The sequence below is a fragment of the Xiphophorus couchianus genome, chromosome 13 (assembly GCF_001444195.1).
Source record: "Xiphophorus couchianus chromosome 13, X_couchianus-1.0, whole genome shotgun sequence".
Classification (NCBI taxonomy): domain Eukaryota; kingdom Metazoa; phylum Chordata; class Actinopteri; order Cyprinodontiformes; family Poeciliidae; genus Xiphophorus; species Xiphophorus couchianus.
Window position 1 is genome coordinate 23,061,339 of NC_040240.1, and position 24,822 is coordinate 23,086,160.

General features: G+C 37.1%; 1 protein-coding gene across 2 annotated transcripts; it reads right to left on the minus strand.

Moving 5' to 3' along the window:
* Nucleotides 1-44: 44 nt before the first annotated feature.
* LOC114156402 (chitin synthase chs-2-like) lies at nt 45-20,827 on the minus strand. Of its 2 annotated transcripts, none has more exons than XM_028036810.1 (22): nt 20,774-20,827; nt 20,201-20,336; nt 19,696-19,884; nt 18,685-19,564; nt 18,368-18,554; nt 18,138-18,236; nt 17,731-17,892; nt 17,150-17,324; nt 16,970-17,071; nt 16,706-16,847; nt 16,424-16,624; nt 15,882-15,997; nt 15,305-15,473; nt 14,978-15,157; nt 3,078-3,356; nt 2,824-3,004; nt 2,705-2,739; nt 2,562-2,626; nt 1,768-1,878; nt 1,476-1,687; nt 1,250-1,322; nt 45-981 (listed from the first exon to the last, which is right to left on the minus strand). In XM_028036810.1, exons 1-22 carry the CDS (start codon nt 20,797-20,799, stop codon nt 832-834), a joined length of 3,870 nt encoding a protein of 1,289 aa, XP_027892611.1. In that variant the 5' UTR covers nt 20,800-20,827; the 3' UTR covers nt 45-831. The 2 variants fall into 2 exon arrangements, with proteins under 2 accessions (XP_027892611.1, XP_027892612.1); XM_028036811.1 differs by lacking the exons at nt 45-981; nt 1,250-1,322; nt 1,476-1,687; ... (3 more) ...; nt 2,824-3,004; nt 3,078-3,356 and adding exons at nt 10,426-12,007; nt 13,033-13,105; nt 13,208-13,419; ... (3 more) ...; nt 14,375-14,540; nt 14,617-14,895.
* Nucleotides 20,828-24,822: the final 3,995 nt, after the last annotated feature.

Below are 24,822 nucleotides of genomic sequence, written 5' to 3' on the forward strand. Positions count from 1 at the left end.
TGGTGAACTCTCCTGATGAGTTCATTCAGTTATTAGTTTTTTTGTTCATGTTGGAGAAGGAATGCTCCTAAAAGTTGTAGCACAGTAGTTACCAAAGACTTAAGGTAGAGGTCCATAAAATACACAAAAAAACTGTTGTGAAATCTAACTTCTGTTTTGAAAGATAAAGCAATTGATTCTCATGAAGAATGTGTTTGCTTACACAAACTGTGCCAGCACAAGATAATGGAAGAGTTGGCTGCAGACGGGTCTGTTATCAGCAGAGATGTTGGAAATTGTGCATCGAACTGGGTTGAATTTACATTCTTTCAGTGATTTAATCCAAACCTTCACACGATGCAAATCTTTCTTGGAATAAAGTCATGTGCATGTTCATGCAGCTATAGACAAGGCAGATAAAATTACGGCAGTTGGTGTTTACTCATGAGAATTTTTATTTTCCTTCTTTCATGTGCAAGAAGGAATTTGTATTTGTCAATGAAAACAAAACTACCTTGTCCAGCCGATTCATTCACATCAGCAAATTCAATCTCACCATGACATTTAAATAATTAGGAACTGTGAACACCTATTGACTTATCTCTTTGTGTCTTTGTGCATGAATGCTTTTGCCACTGCTTTACCCCTGCATGGAGATGGATGTATCATAGAGTTTCTTCAATGGGCAGAAACTGAGATCTTTTTTTTTACTCATGAGACGTCAAATAAAAACCACATATAGCAGAATTTATTCAAGTTAAGTAAGTACATTCATTATATTTGTAAACATTTACCACATAGTAAAAGCTTAAAAAGTGTCTGAAGTTTTTTGGTTCAATAAATTGTGCTAATTTAAACAAAGTCCTCTTGAATATTTTTAATGTTCAGGTTTGAATTGTAGAATTCAGAGTCCCAGTCTTGTGATGACCGGTTTTCCTGGGACACGGAGTTTAGGTCTGTATTGTAGGCCGACTCATCATTTGAATCTGCAGTGGAGTCCACCTGCAGAGAAATTAATAAGTCATTACTTGATAAAAATGCAGCCAGAACAATATGATTTCAATACAATGCTAAATGTGATTTCAGATTCATGTTATTAATCTTTGCAGCATTTTTACAGTAAGTCTCAACAGAAGAGATGATCATTAATAGTAAAAGTGTTAATACTATTAAAAGCAATACCAGTTGCGGTGTCAAAACTGGTGATATTCATATAAGAAATAAAAACAGTAATTACGAAAACTTCAGTATCAACAGTAATAGTCGTTACCTCATTATCTGCAGATTTCTGTTGTTTGGGCTCTGTTTCCAAAAACGCTATGTAGTGAATGAGGGTGGAGACTCTAAAACAACAGAAACAATGATGTCACATTTTTAACCCCAAGCATTAAATGGAAATGGAAATTTCGTTGAATTCTGTTCAATGACAATAAATGCTATCTATCTATCTATCTAAAAACATTGTGACGAAGATGACATTTGATATGAGGGTTCACCTGTGGTGCAGCATGCCAACAAACTGAAGCAAAACTGAAATAGCAAACCCCAGAATGAACATGAGGCTCATGGGTTTGATTTGGATCGTCCCCCCGGTTTCCTGCAGGTTGAAGTCAACAATATTGATATTGAGGGAGAAGACATCAAAGGCCTGGAAGACGAACGCTGCCATCAGCCACAGAGCATTCAAGAAGAAGAAGGAAAAGTTGACCTTTGTTGGGAAATAAATCCAAAGTTAGACTAAAACAAAGTGAAGTTTACTGCAACATCATTTCAGTCGTTCGTGTTTACCTTGTTCCTCAGATCTTGTAAGTCATTTTTGATCTTTTCTTGCTTTTCCTTGTCATTTTTCACAGGTTCGAGGTATTTCTCAATGAGCTCATTCCAGAAGTTTTCCTCATCCTGCAATGATCCAAAAAACAAACAAAAAACAATGGATAAGTAAAATGAGAAGTCAAAGTATATTTACATAATATACTTTACATTTACACAAACTAACATTTATAAGTAAATGTTAGTAATTTTAACACATGTATTCTACGGGGGAAAAAATCCTGGTGCCCCACTTTGATGGCACAAACTGAAACCCCAACATATTTCTGAACCATTTCAAAAGACTGGATCATAAAGAGGCAATAATCTTTGACCATCCTTCTTTGCACAATCTCTCTTGGTCCTCCAGAGTCCTGGGTCATCATGAGCTGTCTTTTCTTCAGATCAGTTAACCAGTTTTCTATAGTAAATATGCATATAATTTATTTAATTTGGTAAATGTTGGGGTGGGAGAAGTGGCTGATTGACCTTTCATAACCTCTGTTAACAGCACAAAGATTTTTGCTGCATAAATCAGCACAAACAACTGACACCAAATTCATTTTAATTGAAGAAGGTTTTGGGGGCCAACTTCACTATATTTTGAAGAAGGAGCAAAACGATGCCAAATAAAGATGCCACCATGCAATTGTTAGGTGGGCAGCAGCACAATTTGGTTTAAGATATTTGTAAGCCACTATGTGATTTGTAAAATCAGGTATTTAGATAGTGACAGCTCTATGTAAGATTAAAAAAAACAAAAACATTTGCACCTTGTCCAGAAAATGTTCCTGCAGCTGTATGTCATTGGACAAACTTTCCAGTTCATTTATCCAACCTGAAGAACAGAACACAAAAGAACATTTCAAAACTTGCCAAGTTCTGTAATAAAATACAAAAATTCTTCTGAACTCACATTTAGCTGGACAGTCAAAACCAGTCTTCACTTGCCTAAAACAAATCCAGAATAAAGTAGTAACATCTGTTGATATGATGAAAACTTTGGAGTTGTTTCAACCTGTGTTTAGAGCCTACGTTTCTTCCTTTTCGGAGACGTCGTTAGCAGGAGTGTCTTGGGTTTGAGGTTCAGGCACAGACTCAGGCACCAGATTCTCCTGAGGCTGGGCATTTATCAGAGGCTGGGTATCCTCTGATATCGGAAGGGATTTTTTACAACATTTCATCCATGAGCAGAGTCTCTGGAAGATGCCCTTAGCTGCAAAGGGAAAAAACTTTTAGATTTGTTGGGAAAAAACAGTATTATGTAGCACTACCTTTTTCTGTTCTACCTTCTTTTGTTTTTGCTTGCAAGGCGGAGACTGCTGTCGTTGCATCCCCTGGAGTCGGTGTTGTTTCTCTGGTTCCGCATGAGACACTGTTCATGTTGACCATGGAGTAGATGGTGAGCAGGAGGTAGGCACTTGGGATGCAGATGATGTAGAGAAAGCCATAAAAAACTAGAGGAAGTTCCTGGGGATGCATCAGTGCAGTGACAATGTAAATGATGGACATGGCCACGATGAAAATGCTGCTGGGGGTCAGAATGGTCTGTTCCTTCATCATTGAGGCTGGTGCAAAAGATAACATATTAAAAAAATAGCAACATGATTTAAATACATTAGTTAGAAATGTCATTTATATTTACCAATAATGGTTATTGTCACCACAACCATGAGGAACGCATATATAACACTAAGAATCCCTGCAAGAGAGATCTGAGTGTCTGGCTTGAGTTTAAAACAAAGACCCAAGTAAATGGCAGGAGGTATCACAGCTATGACCAGAGCAGCAGCAGAAGGCATTTTCAAGATGAAGGACAAACTACCTGGAGGAGAAAACAGGCTGGAACATTTTTGTGTAACTGCTCTCACCTTTGCATTTATTTTTTTTGTCATTTTTACATTCAAAGATACAGACTCAGATACTGACCTGCAACCATGAGGCAGATGGTGGATGGAGCAAGAATGGCAGAAATCATGCCAAACAGCTGGTAGAACATGAACAGTTTGGACATGGATAAGTTCCTTTTGGAGACAATGTTGGTAGAGCCCAGCAGATCCACAACATTTGCCATTGTGGAAGGCCCCCATCGTTTGCGCTAAAGAATAACAATAACCAGAACTCAAACCTTTTGGAGATCTGTCACACCTCTCATAAACACTCCCCGACACTAGGAGACAAAGTCATTTGCTAGGCAGAAGTGAGCCTGCAACAATCTGAATCCAAAATAAATATTCAGATGGAATCAGATGTCATCAATCACAAAAAATAAAAAGATACTATCCATCCATCCATCCATTTTCTGTTCACCCTTGTCCCTAATGGGGTCGGGAGGGTTGCTGGTGCCCATCTCCAGCTACGTTCCGGGCGAGAGGCGGGGTACACCCTGGACAGGTCGCCAGTCTGTCGCAGGGCAACACAGAGACATACAGGACAAACAGCCATTCACACACACACTCACACCTAGGGAGAATTTAGAGAAACCAATTGACCTGACAGTCATGTTTTTGGACTGTGGGAGGAAGCCGGAGTACCCGGAGAGAACCCACGCATGCACAGGGAGAACATGCAAACTCCATGCAGAAAGACCCCGGCCGGGAATCGAACCCAGGACCTTCTTGCTGCAAGGCAACAGTGCTACCAACTGCGCCACTGTGCAGCCCTAAAAAAATACTATTTAGAGAAATTATTAATCAATATTATGAGGGTGGTGGTAGTACTTTGGGTAATCAGGCTTTATTATTTTGTTACAAATTTGGTAAAGATGCTTTTTTTTCCCTCACCTGGTTATAAAGCTCCTTGAAGTTTTCTGGTGCATTGGTGTAGGCATCAGATGCTGCATTGTATTCCACTCTCCACCCTTGTTTCAAAAGCAGAGTGCACAGCCAGCGGTCCTCACCTGCAATTAAAAGAAAACTAATATAGGACAACTTCCCACTGGAAGGTATCTAACACAAATCCAAAAATATCAGGGAAAATGTACATGCTTTGATGAATTTTATCATTATGCAATGGAGGTTTATCTAAACCAAGGTTTAATTATTAACTTCAGAAGATTGAAAATGGATTTTCATACAGCACCTATTACCTTGGTCATATTGGATGTAGTGGCTGGGCTCTGTGGATGTGGTTGAATATTTCTTCATCACATTATCGTCCATTAGCGCCTCTGCTCTGAACAGACTGAAGCAGCCGGGGCTGCAGAGAACGGAGCCAAAGACATGCTCAGCTGTCTTCTGCAGCCAGTGACTGATGGCGTACTCAAACTTCTGGAACCAAACAGCAGGACCTGCGGGACAAATGCAGAGGTGTTCAATACTTTCCTTGTGGCTCTGTCTGCAGTGCCACAAATGAAAAATGACACATTTTCATTTGTGCCAACCTGATCCAGTAGGATGAATTCTGCCACATGCTGCACCAACACGAGGATACATTTTCAAACGATCGATAAGCAGCATCACAACCGCTGGTTGGAAGTCTGTGTCCCCATCCAAAGCCAAGAGATAAGTGTTGTGCTTCTCTTTCTGAAAGAAGCAAAAGTACAGTTTCTCAATTCATTGTGTGATGGTCAGTATTTGCAGTTTGCATTATCGTTTGAGAAAGTCAAAAATATTCAAAAAAGATGCATTATCTCACCTGGATCTTTCTCCTAAGATGCTTTTCATGTTGTCCTTCCTGCCAGTATCTGTAATACTTGGTCATCAGTTTCCAACCGAGGAGATAGTAAAGATACATTACCTGTAAATTACTAAAGATCGGTTATCAATGCAAATGTTTCCTACTGAGACATTGATATAACATCAATAAGATATTCTCTACCTGAGACCATCTCTTCTTGTTCCGAATTTTCTCTTTGTCTTTGAAGTGAACTACAATGTTATTCCCAAGAGGCATTTCAACAACAAGACGAGCTCCATAAGGTGTCTTTATAATTGCCTGATCAGGAATTTGCTGCTGTACCTCAAAGAATGTTTTATTAAGGTTCTTGAAAATGCTGGTGACAAAGAATGAATTACATCAAAATTGAAATAATTCATATTGAAAATGTGCCTCTGGTCATAAATCCAGTTTTAACACCTGAGAAATGCCACATCATCATATCTTTCAACTTGGTTCTTACCCATAAACATCTGCAATAATTTTCACAAGGTCCTTTGCATATGTGTTCAGATGACGGTGCTGACTTTCTGTTACATTTGTGAAGGCGTCATCAAAGTAGATATGAGCTTCAAAGGTGAAATCATCAAACTGCGGCTGTGTCAAACTCTTTGGTCTGTATTGGTCCAGTCTTTAGTGATCAACCACATAAGGAGAACATGTAAAAAAGTCCATTATTATAAATGTAAGAAGGAGGATATTAAGAGCATATCCTTCTGGTAAAACAAATTACTAATGTCTAATCATAGTTTGCTTGACATTAATCATTCATATATTATTAATATTAATATTAATATTAGTTAGTCATGTCCTACAGATTTAAATTCAACAATCTTTCCTCATCACAATTTTGACTCACCCTTAGTCTGACCTCTAGTGTTCATTTAACTTTGCCTGAGGTTTATATATATATATATATATATATGATCCATTTCTCAGTAGAGAAATTGATCACTACTGACAGAGAAATCCTGGATGCAAGCTGCTGAAATTACTTCCCATAATGTTAGTCCGATAAGGATCTGTAACTCCTCTTGTGGATTTTATCTGTATCCCTGCACTGACACATCTGAATCAGAAAGCTGAGTGGCCTCCTCAGCATACAAACAAGTTCTAGAGTCATAATGATATAGTTATTTGATTCATTTGTGTTGAAAGAGAGACATATCTAAAAGACTGAAAAGCAAAGTTGAAAACTCACCTGAAAACTGAGATCATGATATTCATCATCTCCTCGTTGGTCTCATGCCACATGGTTGCACAGAGATAAATCATGGCAGGGGTGGTGTCTTCTCTAAAACTTGAAATAACATTTGCATGTTAAAAACTATCTTCTGTCCAAGTAGCTTCAATTTCACAAGAACTTTGTACCATTTGCAAAAATCTAAAACTAATGCTTGGAAGGCAATTCAAAGAAACAAAAGTTGCGTAGCAAACAAAAAACACAAAACTCACCGTTTCCTTCTGTTTTTACACTGAATGCGGAAGCGTGTGTTGAGTAGTAAGGATTGCTCAATAAGAGCTCCCTCGTAGAGCCTCCTCACAAAAAGGTCTTGAGTCTTCTGGATGCGGCAGGTGTTTAGGTACCAAATATGGATGGTGGCCAACACAAGACCAATCCACCATGATACTCCTGCACCTGGCAGGAGAATGAGACAACTATTAACCTCTAGAAAAGCTGAGAAACCAGACCAAGTATATGATAGCACTAAATACCAAGACTGAATTTCATACACACAAAACATACACACAAAGCAGAGTGGCTGATAGGTGTGTAAAGGAATCTGATTCTGGGAAAATGTATATTCTGACTCAATGCAGATTTTATGTATCTTGGACCAGTTTACTGACTTTAGACATAACTAAACCAAATAAATTAAAAATTCATTAAACAATTTACTTGCAGCAAATAGACAAAAAACTCTTACCTGTCAATAGGCCAAAATCAGGTGTCATGGACATGTTCAGGGTGCAGAGAGTTTGTGTGACATCCAGAATCAGATGTGGGAACAGGTTACCACTCAGACTTTGATTTCTTACAATCACAGCATCAACGCAGTAACTTGTGAAGTTGATGTTTGAGTTGTGGTTTTTGTGATAAATAATGACAGGAGCAATAAACAATGGTATCACAGCCAGTGAAGCCAGGTACAAAGGCACGATGAAGCATCTGCGTACAGCATGCATCTTACAGGCTGCTAAAGCAAACCAATGGCAGAGTGCAGAGGAGATCAGCTGGACCCCAACGATGATGGCTACAATTCTTGTTTCCCTGCTTGGAATGGAGGTCACAATGTCCCAGTCCATCTTGGTCAGAGGAACATAGGCACCAAGCACACAGGCAGTGACCACAATCCTCAGTAAGCTGGACATGATGTGCAGCATGTTCTGACTCTTGGTCAAGTCTTCAAACAGATTTTTCAGGATGTTGGATTTGCTATTCACACAGATCACCCTGAAGTAATTCTCCCACCAGTTGAAAGATACCAAGATCGACCCACCAACAGCAAGACCCACCCAGATGGCTGTCTTCACATCGGTGGGGTCTTTCAAAATGTACAGGACCAGGAAAAGGCAGTAACCAACAAAAATAAACAGGATTGCGATGATGGAAGGCAGCAGGAAGATGTTCGTCTTTTTGGCAGTGCACTGAGCGACGGCTTGCAGGAATGCAGAGAGGACACCTACACTGTTTAGGATGGTCACATTGGTTACAATGTCCAAGTGTGGCATTGCTACAATGGTAAGCACTGCTAACCCCACAGAAACTATAAACTCTAAGAAGAAAACCTGTAAAGAAAAGAATGGACAGATGAATTCAACTAAATAACAAAAACAAAGTATTTCATTATTTTTGGCATTAGTTGGAGATCAAATTCAGGTATCTGACCAGGGCTGCAGATGATTTTCTTGGCAACTTTGATGATTTGTAACATGCTTTCCAGAAGCTTTTGAGTAGCAGAAGGACATGAGGTGCAATTACAGAGTAGCCAATACACAGCAGTGCGAGAGGTTTCTGCTCTGCTTGGATTGCCTTCGTATCTTCATGGGACAAGGTGACGAGGAGAAGGAAAGAAGCCTGAAAAATTAAACAAATCATATAAAACCACTGGTACCGCAAATGTTGTACTTTGCATTTGCCTCTTCAAAACCAAGCTAAACAATAAAAAACGTAGTGTAAAATTTTACTAAATATCTTTTATTTCACTTGTATTTTTTGGTTGAAATGGGATCAATGAATGTATTCTGTTCTATAGAAATGGCCTCAAACATATTACAGGTGTTTTCACAGGCTTTTCTACTTTCAGGTTTTTAAAAGTATTTGTTTCATCTGTTTAGCATAAAAGGTCACATAGAAATAGCTTACCTTACTGCATATTGCCAGTCCAAAGATAATAATAGCTACTGCAAACAAAGAGATGATATTTACAAGCTTAAGCAGCTTCCAGGGTGTGTGCTCGTCTTCAATGGTAGGGACCTCCCGACATGTGTCCCAAGGTCTTCTAAATTACAGCACAAAAATCCACAGTTTGGGGAAGGAGGATGGTTACAAGAAGGAATTATTTAGGATCAAACTGTTCTTTATGGATTAACATTTCTGCTCTTGCAAGTTTAGATAAATCTTTAACCTGAAATATTCATTTTTATTAACATAGAGGTCATTGAGGTCAGTTTTCTTTCTTTTTCACCTTGGAATTTAATAAGTACTTGTTGAGGACTCTTAATGTTTTATCGTAATAAAAATCAAATAAACTTTTAATAATGCATTGCTTACTTGAGCTCTCTTCTCCTCTTGACGTCCTCCTCCATTGTAGGTCCAGTAATGCTCTCTGATTTTCTCTCTCATCCTTATAATCTTTTTACCTGCATGATTCATGAGCCTTTTCAGTCCTGCTCCCTCCCTCCTCCCCGCGCCTGCAGACACGTAGCAGGAAGGTTACCAACGTAGGTCAAAGACATTAGAAAAAGCAAACAATATTGTCATTAGATATTGTAAACCAGAAAAAACTAGACTGAGTTATGAAACTTAAAAAATATATACTCTTCAGGAATAATCTAAATATACAGTTAAGGACAAATTTACATACGCATGACATTATGTCACTCATACTTGAATTTTATTTTATTATAGACAAAACTTGTTAATAAGTGCAAGGGTCTTAAAGTCAGATATTGATTTCATAGTAGGTCTTGTTACATCACAAGACATTATTACAACTGAAACGCCCGTGCTCTAAAGGTTTAATCCAGATCGATTATTGATTGCCAACATAAACTAATCAACTAATATTGATGTTTTTCAGTTGCTTTGTCAAAATTGCTGAAATTCAATACATTCTTGTGAGCCAATCAGATTTCTGCACTAGTAATGATTAACATAATTTTTAAGAAATGAATTATTCTTAGTCTGGATGTAGATTGTTTCCTGCCTTGAAGCTGTAGTTATATAATAGAATGAAATGCAAAAACCTGCCAACATAATTTCAAAGGTTGTTACACAAAGCAGATGAAGAAATTGAATATATGAAATCCAAACACAGAGTTTATTTTTCTGTGAGTTGAATCTTACAGAAACAGAAACTGTAGCAGGAGGAGAAAAGCTTTGACAGGTAGATCAAATAGGTCACGCCTTGGAAACAAAGTTGTTTCAATCTTGATTTCTTTCATTTAAAGTTATTTGAGTCATCTTTGACTTTATGTAGATGAAAATATTTTTTCCTTCTTTGCTTCCTTTTAGTTTTGTTTGGTATGATTAGTCAGAAGTTTCCGGAAAAATACTGCTGGCAACTAACAGAAGGCAGAAGAGAAAATAACTAATATATTAATAAAAATAAACAATAACAGGTGTGAACAATTTACAGACCATGAGTGTTTCAGTTTTATTTATTTCTTATTGTGCAACAAAAACACTTTAAAATCAATACATAGACTCAATGACTTTAAATACTGTTTCAATACTGTTTTTATTATAGTCTCTTATCAAGTCCCTTTGCTGGTGTATCAAAACTCAAGTGCTGAAAAAAGAGACTAAGAACTGAAATAAAAAACAAAGAAAAGAATTTGTCTTGTTAAGGTTTAGCTTGAATACATACTGCAGTAGTGCATAATTATATTGTATTTGCATTGTTGTGTTCTATCAAGTAGTTTTTTCATTTTTCATGTCATCGTCCAAACCACCCAGTTAGTTTGAGGGTCAATACTTCACTGCACCAGCATAGTTATTGTTTGACAATATTATCTCATTCTCCATTTATAAGGGAGTTTTTATATGTTTGCCATGCCAACGGGGGGGTTCAAAAAGTAAATGTTTCCTTCTTCCTCCTTTCTACAAGCTCTCACAAATCTCACATGCAGAAACCTTTTTTTTTTTTCTAAAAGCAACAAGAGACATGTACTGTAGCTACTTCTGTCAGGGTAAATGGAGACTGCAGACCAAACACTGCATTAGTTGTCCCTGTTGAGAAACTGAGAAGTGATAATCACTTCTTGCAATTCCTTCTCCCAACTGAGGGCATTTGTCCAAATGACATAGTTTTGTAGCCGAACGCAGGGCAATGATGTAGACATTGTACTGTTAACCAATAGGAAAATTCAACCCCAATTTTTTCTTTATTCTCATATTTTCATTATACAGTATGTCTTTATTTCTTTGTTTTCTTGTTAAATAAAAAAATAGGAAATAACACAAACACTTTATAATATATCAAACTTACACATTTTAACATTTTAAAAAGAAAAGCAAAGGAAATACATATTGTAAACAATGTGTGTGCTTTCCGGATCACACAACACAATTTGAAAACAATAAAGATAATTTAACATTTGCATTTTTAGCAAAACAATTTTTGGGTTAACAACTATATGTATTCAAGTAGTGAGTCAACCAGATTTTACACGTTTTTCCCAAGTAAGAACCTCCATGAATATTTTAAGGCAGTAGTAACACTGTAGTAATATTGTACTTTCGAGATTAATTCATCTCTCAGTTTTTTCCTTCAATATACTGCAATAAAATATAAGTATTTAGTACATAAAAATTTCTGATAAATAGAATAAATCAAACATTAATCGCAACATTTATGGAGCTTTCATTAATGGATTGACTAGCTTAGACAGTTTTGATTCAAAGTAAATATTGATCACTGATTCCAAGACCCACTTTACATAACACATAAAAGTTTTATACAAAAAAGGAACATTAAGAAAAACTGTTACAGGACTTCTTTTTTTTCAAAAATAATAAATAGTTAAGAATTCAAAATATTTAAATAAAATCCTTCATCTTGAGGTTGCCTTCATGGTATGTGTCCTACTTTGCAGAGCCATTTAAAAAGATTTATGAAGCAGCAGATCCAACAAAGTGCTAAAAGTGTTTAGGTCCAAAAACAGTCTTGTTAAAAACCTAAGTCTCCTGAGTTTCATCCACACTGTCCTCTAGAGAGTCGTCTTCAGTGCTCCAACCATCACTTAAATACAATTCAGATTCTTCCTGTGAGATGTTGCTCATGTCAGTCACAGAGTTGGAGCGTGAGCTGGAATCTGCATTGGACATGGAGTCACTCTGCAAAAGATCAAGGAAACATTATGGGATTTAAATGCTGCAACGTCTTCAGCACAGCAGGCAATCACTCCTCCGGAAGAATTGGAAACAATTGAACTGGTAATATTTAACATAATAAATATAAAAATTGTATTCTAAAATAAACTTTACTCCTCCTGGAGATTTCTGTAAAAGCTATCATTTTTTTCTTTCTCTTGACCAATTATTTAAAATGGCAGCAATTCACTATTGTTAACAACACAATCTTCAAATTATTCTTATTTATATGTGTATAAATAAAAATATGTATTTATACATATAAATAAATATGTATATTTATTTAAGTATAAATAATATGTATATATGTTGAGACATATGTCAACATATGTGTGTTGACATATTTGAATGTTTCTCAGTAAAATAAAGGATGCTTTGTTTTGTCTTATTAGTTATTTGCATAAACCAATAAAAAAATACATCACATCCCATTATGGTTCTAACGTGAACACATGTAGAGTCCCATTTACTACTCAACAGCACCACCATGGGGCAGAGTTGGGCATCTTTTTTTTTTTTTTTTTGGTGGGGCAGGGGAGAACCTCGTCGTCTATCATTTGACATTGAGTTTCTTGGAGCTTCACTTGTGTCAAACATTCCAAAGCCTGAATCTTTCTAATTATTTTTAGTGCTAATTTCCACATCCACTCTTGCTATTTACATATATTGTATTGTATGTAAAATATATATAGTTCCAAGATGCTTTTTATCATATTTTGTGCATAACAGACTATTTAATTTAGTTTTAGGTTATTATACACAGTCTATGTGTTGTTTGTGCTCACATCTATAGTCTCTTCCCATTTTAATCCACAAGAACAAGGAATAACTTTGGGAGGTAGCAGAGTTATTGAATGAAAAATTGTTGAAAATATGTTGTGATACTAATTTTATTAATTATTGGCAGCTGGGATATCTGTGGTGATATAACATGGAAGACTGCTGAGCAATCTTTTGGTTTAGTTTGAATAATAAACAAAAATATTTACCTCTGTTCTAGCAGACTTCTGTTGTTTTGGCTCCGTTTCCAAAAATGCCACATAATGAATGAGGGTCATAATTCTAAAAGTGGAGAAGAAAAAGTTTTGTACTTCACGCGTCTTTTCGTTTGACTCTAATTACAGAAATATAGTTGAGAAAAAAACAAATCTAATCACTGATTACCTGTGGTACAACATCCCAATAAACTGGAGGAAAACTGAAATAGCAAAGCCCAGGATGAACATGAGGCTCATTGGCTCAATTTGGAACTGTTTGCCAGTTTTGTTGAGGTTCAAGTCAACAATGTCAAACTGGATTTGAAAGACCTTGAAGACTTGAAATACGAAGGCTGCCACCAGCCACAGGGCATTCAAGAAGAAGAATGAAAAATTGATCTGTGTTGGGAAAGAAGTACAAAGGTTAGCTTAAAAATGTCAAATATTCCGGCAAATGTGTAAAGTATTACATTGCAGCTCTCCCCTTTCACCTTGTTTCTAAGATCTTGCAGCTCATTTTTAGTCTTTTCCTGTTTTTCTTTGTCATTTTGCAGAGGTTCCAGATACTTTTCAATAAGTTCTTTCCAAAACCGCTCCTCATCCTGCAAGAATACATTAGTTCAATGTCTAAAATTAACAAAAAGTCAAAGATAAACATTTGGAAATAACTTTGTGAACATTTTTAATCTACAAAAAAATTACATCTACCTGAATGAGGCAACAAATGAACCACTTAAAGGATTATTAATATTAGTTGACATTTAGCTGATTCATGGCAATGTCATTCAGTGAACATGTTCTCACATTTTCTACCTGAAGTTTGCTGGTGGGTTTATCAGTCAAATCCTGATAAACAATCACCAGGTTAAATTATTCTTTAAAACCAAATAAATCAGCTTTGACTCTTTGAATGCCTGAATAACGAGTGGTGAACAATGATGCAATTTATCATATAGAGTAAAACGAAGAATTTGGTAAATGGCTGTAAGTATTCATAAGAGTGAAGGATCTATTAAGCTAAAGGACATGCACCTCTTTAAGAGAATCCACCTGCAGCTGAATGTCGTTGGACAAACTCTCCAATTCTGCTTTCCAACCTGCGCAACAAGACAGGACAGAAAATCGTTTGAAAACCTAATACCATTAAGTGTTTGGAAAAACTATATTAATGTATTATAATACACTACTATGGTATTAAAGCTCTATAGACGTAACAATTTTCTTGCACTTACATTGAACTGGAGTGTAAAAACTGGTCTCCTCTTCCCTAAAAGGAAAATTTAAAAAACAATCCTTTTTTTAATTTGCTTTACTACTTTGTAGTTTAATTGTTTTTCATATCTTTAAAACCTACTCTTCATTTTGGGGGGAATCATCCACAATACTGTTCTGGGGTTGAGGTTCAAGCTGCATAGGCTCTGGGATCTCCTGTCTCCTGGTGAGCTGTTCGTCTTCTACTCGCTGGTTGGATTTTTTACAACATTTCATCTGTGAGCAGAGTCGTTTGAAGGTGTTTTTTGCTGTAAAAGTAAGACTAAGTTTCAATTTATTTTGCAGAAATATCAACTCTAGTCACTCAGAGTGGTACCAATCTACCTTTTTGTGATTTAGTTTGCTGGATGGCGGCTGCAGTTGTTGCAGCCTCTGCAGTAGGTTTTGTTTCTCTGGTTCCCCATGAGACACTGTTCATGTTGACCATGGAGTAGATGGTGAGCAGGAGGTAGGCACTTGGGATGCAGATGATGTAGAGTAATCCATAGAACAGCAAAGGAAGTTCTTGAGGATGCAGCAGTGCAGTGACAATGTAAATGATTGACATGATCATGATGAAAATGCTGCTGGGTGTCAGAATGGTCTGTTCCTTCACCATTGAGGCTGGCAGAAAACAAAGAATACCAATGTTTAGAGGTAAAGCAAAAAATATTTATACATTTGTTAGACAGAAATAAGCACTTACCAATAATGGACATTGTCACTACCATCATAAGGAATGCATACATGATACTCAACACTGCTGCAATAATGATCTGAGTGTCTGCCTTGAGCTTAAAGCAAAGACCCAAGTAAATGGCAGGAGGTATCACAGCTATGACCAGAGCAGCAGCAGAAGGTATATCCAAAATGAAGGACAGACTCCCTGGGTACAGCAGAAACAATATATTTTAAGGTATTTTGACAAGCTTTTTAAATGTTAATGGAGTACAAGTGTTGTACATGTCCAATTTTAATAACATCTAAATAGTAGATGGCCTTTGTTAAGTCCAGAGTACATAACGACAGTTACCTGCAACCATGAGACAGATGGTGGCCGGAGCAAGAATTGCTGAAATCATGGCAAACAGCTGGTAGAACATGAATGGTTTGGACATTGATGGATTCTTCTTGGAAACGAGGTTGGTGGAACCGAGCAGATCTATAACGTTTGCCATCGTGGAAGGGCCCCATCGTTTCCGCTAAGTTGAAAAGCAGTAGTCATTATTAAGTTATGACCTCTTTTTGTCCTGAAATCTTTTATTCGCTTGCATTCCATTAATTTATCCAATTACTGAAAATTTAAAATGACACAGAGGTAAAATAAGCAAGGCTGATAAAAACTGGAGCGTCAACCAAGCAACGTCACAAATCCATTGTCTGGTAGAACATATTGAGTACAACAACAACAAAATTCTTTTAGAGATCTCAATGAGTACAACAGTGCTTTATTCCTGCAAACTAAAGCAGTGGATGGTATCTGTGGTGGACAAATTACCTTGATCCACAGAAAGCAAAGGACATTTTTTATTTCTTGTGGTGTGGGTAATCATTATGAATATATTTTGGATGATAGTTCTACACTGGATCTACACTCCTTATGTACTTACCTGGTTGTACAGTTCTTTAAAGTCCTGTGGTGCGTTGGTGTAGGCGTCAGATGCTGCATTGTATTCCACTCTCCAGCCTTGTTTCAGTAGCAGAGTACACAGCCAGCGGTCCTCACCTGCAAAAACAAAATCTATATTTAGATGCTGGAAAAATAAGAAAACTTGAAAGTCAAAGCAAAGATGGAGAAAGAATAGTATCTTTATTGGATATGTAGATCTATTAATCCATCCATTCTAAACATCCATTTAATCCATGTAGGGTCTTTTGGGGGTAAGTTGTCTAATGAGAGTGGACTATTATCAACACAATGGACAGGTTGCACCAATTAAATAAACATGCACACTTTGGAGCTTTGGAAGGAGACATGTGGATGAAAGTAGAGAATATTCAAAGTTTAGCTGGGTAACCTCTGAAAAACCATAGAAACCAACTGTACCACTTTACAGTATAAAAGTATACAATGTGAAATTATTTGCTTAAATTAGATTCTATTATAACAAAGAAAGTTATCAAAAACTTCTAATAAAGTACAATTTTGTACCTTGGTCATACTGGATGTATTGACTGGGCTCTGTGGATGTGGTTGAATATTTCTTCATCACATTATCGTCCATTAGCGCCTCTGCTCTGAACAGACTGAAGCAGCCAGGGCTGCAGAGAACGGAGCCAAAGACATGCTCAGCTGTCTTCTGCAGCCAGTGACTGACAGCGTACTCAAACTTCTGGAACCAAACAGCAGGACCTGCAGATCAAACAGACAACTGGTTTATAATCTGACCATGGCCCTCTGTCTTGTGCAAAATAGCCCTCATTTGCTCCCAACCTGATCCAGTGGGGTGAATTCTGCCACATGCTGCACCAACACGGGGATACATTTTCAGACGATCAATGAGAAGCATCACAGCAGCTGGTTGGAAGTCTGTGTCCCCATCCAAAGCCAAGAGGTAGGTGTTGTGTTTCTCTCTCTTAAATGAATGCACAGTTTTGTTTTTTATACATTCAACACTGTTGTCTTTGACTGTGCACTGAAAATTAAATTAACATTTTTGCACTTCATAAAATACCCAGAAAGTTTCTTCTATTTCACCTTGATATTTGTCCTTAGATCGGTTTCCTTTTCCCCCATCTTCCAGCGTCTGTGATATTTGGTCATGAGTTTAAACCCCAAAAGATAGTAAAGATACATAACCTGCAGACAACAAATAACAGTTAGCAAACTAAAGGCTGTTGATTAAAGTGTTGACATAATCCATTTGCTATTACCTACCTGAGACCATCTCTTTTTGTTCCGAATTTTCTGTTTGTCTTTGAAGTGAGCGACAATGTTATTCCCATGAGGCATTTCAACAACAAGTCTGGCTCCATATGGCGTCTCTATGATTGACTGTTCAGGAATTTGCTGCTGTACTCCAAAGAATGTTTTATCAAGGTTTGTGAAGATGCTGATAATAGAGAGAAAGGATACTGATAAATAATTTACCTTGGAACATTTTCATTTCTAGTAGTGTTTCAATTGTTGCTTTTACGGAGTGAAATTAATTGGTACAAACTTCTGTTATTTGGAGTGAATAAGTGAATATTATTAATAATGAGGTGATTTTGAGTGGCGAGCCAGTCAGGAAAAGTCTGGCTGTCACCTCCTTTAATTTTATATTGAAGGAGGTGACACCGACTACCGGATAAGAGACGTTATCTCATCTAACCAGAATGTCACCAATGTAGATCTGAACAGCAAACTCTAAAACAAATCCAAACTTGGACAAAATAACCAGCAATGCATATAATCTGAACATGTCAAATCTACACAAACTTGCCAGAAATTCACATGCAAGTAAACATGGTTCTTACCCATAAACCTCTGTGATGATTTGCACAAGGTCCTTTGCATATGTGTTCAGGTCACGATCCTGATTTCCTTTGGCATTTTCAAAGGCGTCATCAAAGTAGATATGAGCTTCAAAGGTGAAATCATTAAACTTAGGTTCTGTCTTTGGTCTGTACTGGTCCAGTCTTGAGACAAACATGATGTGTGAATGAATTCATTAGAAAAAAAAGTCAAATAAAGACTGTAAGACAATGCTTAAATTAGATGGACTCATGATTAATTTCCCTAAAATGTTTGTTTAAGGATATTTTCTGCATAAAGGAAATGTTTCATTTATTATAAAAAAAAATTGATATAAAGTTCAGATATACTATTAGCTTATATAATAGAGACTCTTAGAGTGGGTATGAAAGCACATCCGTTAACTCACCTGAAAATTGAGATCATGATATTCATCATCTCCTCATAGGTCTCATGCCACATTGTTGCACATAGATAAATCAGAGCAGGAGTGGCATCCTCCTTATTCCTTGATATGAAAATATTTGCAAATATAAGTAATTGCTTTATGATTACTATTATAAACTGAAACAGAAATTTCTGCCCAAAAGAAAGAAGATGAAAAAGTTGTACAACATATGCACACACTCAATAACTTACTGCTTCTTCCTGCTTTTTCTAGTCCGGATGTTGAAACGGGTGTTGAGGAGTAAGGACTGCTCAATAAAGGCTCCCTCATAGAGTCTCCGTCCAAACAAGTCTTGTGTCTTCTGGATGCGATAAATTTTAAAGAACCATATATGGATAGTAGCCAGCACAAGACCAATCCACCATGATGCTGCTGCACCTGATAGGAAAGAAACAGAAAAAAAAGTCACTACTACTAAAGCTTAAATACTAAAACAGCCAAAACAAATAAGCTGTAAAAAGCCAGACACCCAGATTACAAGAACAGCATTTCTTTATTTTCTTTTTACCTGTCAGTAAGCCGATGTTGGCTGTGTTGGACAGGTCCAGGAAGCAGAGTGTTTGGGCAACATCCAAAACCAGATGTGGGAACAGGTTACCACTCAGACTTTGATTTCTTACAATCACAGCATCAACGCAGTACCTTGTGAAGTTGATGTTTTCAGTTGTGTTCAAGATTAATTGGTGGTCCTGATAATCCAGAATAACAGGGACTATGAACAGCACCATCACAGCCAGTGAAGCCAGGTACAAAGGCACAATGAAGCATCTGCGGACAGCATGCATCTTACAGGCTGCTAAAGCAAACCATTGGCAGAGTGCAGAGGAGATCAGCTGGACCCCAATGATGATGACTACAATTCTTGTTTCCCTGCTTGGAATGGAGGTCACAATGTCCCAGTCCATCTTGGCCAGAGGAACATAGGCACCAAGCACACAGGCAGTGACCACAATCCTCAGTAAGCTGGACATGATGTGCAGCATGTTCTGACTCTTGGTCAAGTCTTCAAACAGATTTTTCAGGATGTTGGATTTGCTATTCACACAGATCACCCTGAAGTAATTCTCCCACCAGTTGAAAGATACCAAGATCGACCCACCAACAGCAAGACCCACCCAGATGGCTGTCTTCACATCGGTGGGGTCTTTCAAAATGTACAGGACCACGAACAAACAGTAACCAACAACCATAACCACAGAGGCCATGATGGAAGGCAGCAGGAAGATGTTCATCCTTTTGGCAGTGCACTGAGCGACGGCTTGCAGGAATGCAGAGAGGACAGCTACACTGTTTAGGATGGTCACATTGGTTACAATGTCCAAGTGTGGCATTGCTACAATGGTAAGCACTGCTAACCCCACAGAAACAAGGAACTCGAAGAACAAAACCTGAGGGACAAAGAAAAAGTTCAATTTAACAAAATGTCACAGAAAAAGGGACATATACCATGTCAGTCATTGTTTTTTTCAGGATCCGTAAGAATTGAGATAGAGTTAATAAATATTATCTTGTGTCTTACCAGGGCTGCAGATGATTTTCTTGGCAGCTTTGATGATTTGTAACATGCTTTCCAGAAGCTTTTCAGCATCAGAAGAACAGCAGGTGCAATAAGAGAGCAGCCAATACACAGCAGTGTGAGGGGTTTCTGCTCTGCTTGGAGGGTCTTTGATTCTTCATGGGACAAGGTGATGAGGAGAAGGAAAGAAGCCTGGAAAATAAAAAGTCTTTTAAGGACACTGTTACCTTCACTGACTGTTGAGAATTTGTATTTGCCACTTTGAAACTAAACAATGTAAATGTTCAGTGTTACCTTTTACCAAGAAACCTCTACTTTATTTATACTTTCTGGGTGAAGTGGGCTCAAGTCCCTGTAGCTGTTTGTAATATCTCAGCCTTCTCTGGCAGCTAATGACTACATTTATATTTACTGTATCTCAACAATGAAATCAAGAAAAGTGGGATTCTATGCACAACAGAAAAAAAATTAGAAATTCACTATTTAAATATTCAAAAATGAAGCTAACCTTGCTACATATTGCCAATCCAAACACAATGATGGCAACAGCAAACAAAGCGATGATCTTTAGAAGCTTTAACAACTTCCAAGGTGTGTGCTCGTCTTCAATTACAGGAACCTCCCGACAGGTGTCCCACGGCCTCCTGGAATAGATGCATGATGTTAAATTGTGATAAGGATGGTTTCTAAAACAAGCTTCTGCATCATCAGACACTGTAAAAGTATATATATATATATAAATTCTTGATGAATGTTGTTGCAATGACAGCACAAAATAGTAAATAGGTTTTGAAGACAATAACTTTTTCATGAGACTAGGATGGTTTGAATAGCAATTTTCCTTAAATAACTTAAATCATCCTTTGAAAACAGCCTTGGATTAGATAGATAGATAGATAGATAGATAGATAGATAGATAGATAGATAGATAGATAGATAGATAGATAGATAGATAGATAGATAGATAGATAGATAGATAGATAGATAGATAGATAGATAGATAGATCTTTGTTAATATCTTAGTTGTCATTGGTTACCACAGTCTCAGCATACATGTAAGCCAGATTAACAAATTACTTACTTGAGTTCTCTGTTTGCCTCCTCCATCGTACCTCCCACTTATGGATGCTCTGTGTGCTCTGGTGTTTTCTCCTACATGCATCAACCTTTTATGCCACCTGTATGACTCATAAGCTACCTTAAGCTCCACCTGCAATAAGTGCTTAGAAAATGTGTAACAGGTTTAGCAAGTTCAGGTAAGTGAATTCATAATGAGCAATGTGAATTAAGAAAAGATTGCAAAGAAAATAAATAAATGTGGAAACAGACATTTTAAATGAAACCTGTTAAGAAAACTGCCCATTTGTCACAATGTAAAGAAATGTAGCTAAGATATATCTGACTTTTTGTCTTTAGAAATAGAGACATATAGATACAATTTTTCCCTTTGCTCAAGGAAGTAACTATTTTCAGGAAGCACTACGGTAGTTTTTTGCCATTAAAGTAATATACTAAAATTGTGACTATGATTATACTTTTATTATGTTTTACCAAGTAAGGTGTCATTTAGAGATTGTTTATCTAAATATACATTCATTCATTATTGGTTATTATGTTTGTGATTAGACAGTATTAGCAAAGTGTTTCTAGAAGGAAAACTTCTAAAAGGAAACCAGACATAGAATTTTCTGTAGCAATGATTTTCACTGACAAAATCTTCTGCATCAAACTCCTAAGCGAGTGTTGGAGGCAGATTCTGGCTGTATGAGGCTGGATACAACATATGAGGAGAGTCTATATCCATGAAACCCAAAGTTTCATTATAGAGTAATAATTTCATTAACCTCACAACTAATATTACCCAGTATGTAATGTATTATTGAGGAAAACTAGATAAAGCAGATGTGATTATTGGCCTCTCAGCCAGGAAAAATTAAGCTAATGTAATGTGTTTACATAATGAGTTTAGTTGTACACACAAGTCCAGATAAATTCTTCCTTTGCTGAAGCAAGAAGTAGAAAATTGATAAAGACAGACATCTGCAAAAGAATTGTTTAATAAAAAACTGAAGCTGATTATGAAAGGAGGAAGACGTATTACAAGATGACAACCATAAATGCTTTGCTTTTGGTATTTATTAAATGAACAAAAAGGTCATTATTTGTTTTTACCTTTTTTGATTCGGTTTGTTTGTGTAGTCAGAGGCTTTTGTTTTCACTTCTGCAGAAGAATATATTTCCTCTTGCTAAATCTTATTAAGTAATGACTAATCCCAAAAACCTTTGTCTTGTTCACTTCATGCACTTGACAAAGCTTTAAGGAATGGAATAGAAAATATTTCCCACATCCATTTGTCATGAGTCTCATTAATAATTGATGTTCAGTGATTTGTTTAAACCTTTCCGACGGCGATGGTGGAGTAGTTACACAAAACACAACTTCAAAAACTTTTAAACATATGAATTGGTTGATTCGGAAATTGCAGGATTTTCAGTTTTGTGCCAAAAACGTACCAGCTTCCTATACGAATTTATGATTTAATGAAATTTTTTTGTCATTTGAAAATTGTTTAAAAATGTAAACTTTTTTAATGGGAGGGAATAAAACAAATGTGTTTACATCCTTTTTTTCATGGATGTTATTAGTAATTTGTCTATACTTTATGCTGATGGGTAATCATAGAAAACACAACTTCAAAGCCTTTTAAACATACCAACTGCTTGATTTCTTTCTGCTGTTTGCTGTGGATTTTATCTCACCCATACTGGGTCACATGTTTGTGCCAAAATTGTGGCTCTCAAAAGTGTACATGTGAAAAATAGACCAAGTAATTGGAAAAACTTTCCTTCATATATTTCTAAATGTATTTTATACACTTCAACAGAACAATTAATACATCTGTTCAGAGGAAAATATCTTCTGTTTCTTTGTCATGTTAGATGCTAAAAAAGAATTGCTTTTCATCTTCAGTTTTGTATCTGGCACCTGAAGGTGCTGGACCAAAACCATTTGGTATTATCTAATTCCATCCATGATGATGAAAAACCCAAGACAGAATTAACAACAGATGTTGTCTTGAGGAACTTTCCAAAAAATATATATTTCAATTCAAAAACTCATACATTACAAGTAATCCCGGTTATCAAACAGTACATCAACTTCTGTTCATTATTCAAATTACACTGCTCACAAACTTAAAGGGAACACTAAAATCACATCTCAATTAAATATTGTCATCGAAAAACTTTACTATTAACATGGTGGAATTGATTGAGAAGAAAACATCAAAATGATCAATGTCAATAAAAATTATTACACTATGGAGATCTGGATTTGGATTCATACTCAATATGACAGGCTGATTCAACATCAGTGAATATAACTTAAAACAATAAGGCTCAGTATGTGTGTGAGACCTCCACATGTCTGAATAATCTCCCAACAACGCTCCTGATGAGACGGCAGTTGTTTTCCTGAGGGATCGCTTCACAGACCTGGATTAGAGCAGTTAGCTGCTGAACATCCAAACATGTCTGACCCACCACCAAACAAGTCATGCTGGAGGATGTTGCAGGCAGCATGATGTTCTTCACTGTGTCACCAGACTCTGTTACGTCTGTTACATGTGCTCAGTGTGAACCTGCTTTCTTCTGTGAAAAGCCAAAGATGAATCTGCCCATTTTGGTTTTCCCTAGCAAACGCCTATCGTTCTGCACGATGTTGGGCTGACAGCACAAACCCTATATGTGGACATTGGGCCCTCACACCACCCTCAAGGAGTCTGTTTCTGACAGTTTGAGTAGAAACATGCACATTAGTGGTCTGCTAGAGGTCATTTTGTAGGGCCCTGACAGTGGACATCCTGTTCCTCCTTGCACAAAGGGCGAGGTTGCAGTCCTGCTGCTTGGTTGAAATCCTTCTATGACCTCCTCCATGTCTTCTAGTACCTAATCCATGCTTTGGATACTGTACTGAAAGATACAGCAAATATTCTGCACCTCCTGTAGTTGAAAAGAGAAGTCATTTCACAGCAGCCAGTGAAATTGATCCACAATAAGTGTTTCTACCTAACTGGTGACATTGATTCCACAAAGGTGTGACTGATTTGGAGTTACATTGTTTTGTTTAGGTTAGCAGTGTATTTAGAAGGTTTTCTACATAAGGAAACCTAGCAGATTGTATCAAGTCAGTAACTTCCAGGATTCACTCCTTCTGGACAATCATGTAGCAAAAGTGGACAAGCCCTTGTGTTATTTTGTTGACTTTACAGCAATCCCTTATAAAGAGCATGCATGTAGTGACCGTGTGGAGGAAAAATTCCCCTTAACAGGAAGAGACTAGTGTTGTAGTACTCGAGACCGGTCTTGGTTTTGAGACCACTTTTTGATGGTCTCGGTCTCGTCTCGGACTCGACCTCATTTGGTCTCAGTCTTGTCTCGGTCTCGAGCGTTGAGGACTCGAGACCGGTCAAGACCACACCTGTGGAAATATCACTAAATTGTCCAGATTATTTGTTAACATCTTAGTTTTCACTGGATGCAAAACATACTGACTAAAATCCAAGCAATAATGTGAGTTACTAATTATGTGTTTCTGTTACCACTGTCACACATCGCCTTCCCCTTTTACTCTCGCACGTAACTCCAATGTGCAGGTGTTTTCTCTGAGTGGCAGATGTCTGTCTAATCGTCAGTAATAGAATCCCGCTACATAGATCATAAGAAATCTGATGGCGACATGTACATTCAGCAGCACTTCGCTTTCACAGACGGTTTGGACTACGTCCCCCATCATGAAAGTAAGTACTACGTTTTCACTTAGAACTTGCTTTTCTGAAAGCTTCTTTTCACTTAGAAAAGAAGCTCAATGAAAGGTAAGCTCTGTGGATGTGATGTTAGCAAAACTAGCTGTGCAGGGACTAACAGCATTTGCTATGAAAACAGCTGTCACTCACTGCTCTGAATTATTGTGCGGAGGTGGTGCTCCTGCAATAATTATTACTGCAGGAGTAATTTTATATACATAAAATTATGTATATAATTTTATTTAATTATATACATTGATATTTATTTAATTAGTGAATAAATAAAACACAAGAGCGGAAGAGCACACACAGAGCATGCTCATTG

Bases quoted from the DNA above. Each gene is read 5' to 3' on its own strand.
- LOC114156402 (XM_028036810.1), bottom strand. From the start codon at position 20,799: ATGGAGGAGGCAAACAGAGAACTCAA. The intron at 15,998-16,423 runs GTACAAAATTGT...TTGTTTTTGCAG, and splicing joins ATACATCCAGTATGACCAAG to GTGAGGACCGCTGGCTGTGT. The intron at 1,688-1,767 runs GTAAACACGAAC...TTCCCAACAAAG, and splicing joins TACAAGATCTGAGGAACAAG to GTCAACTTTTCCTTCTTCTT.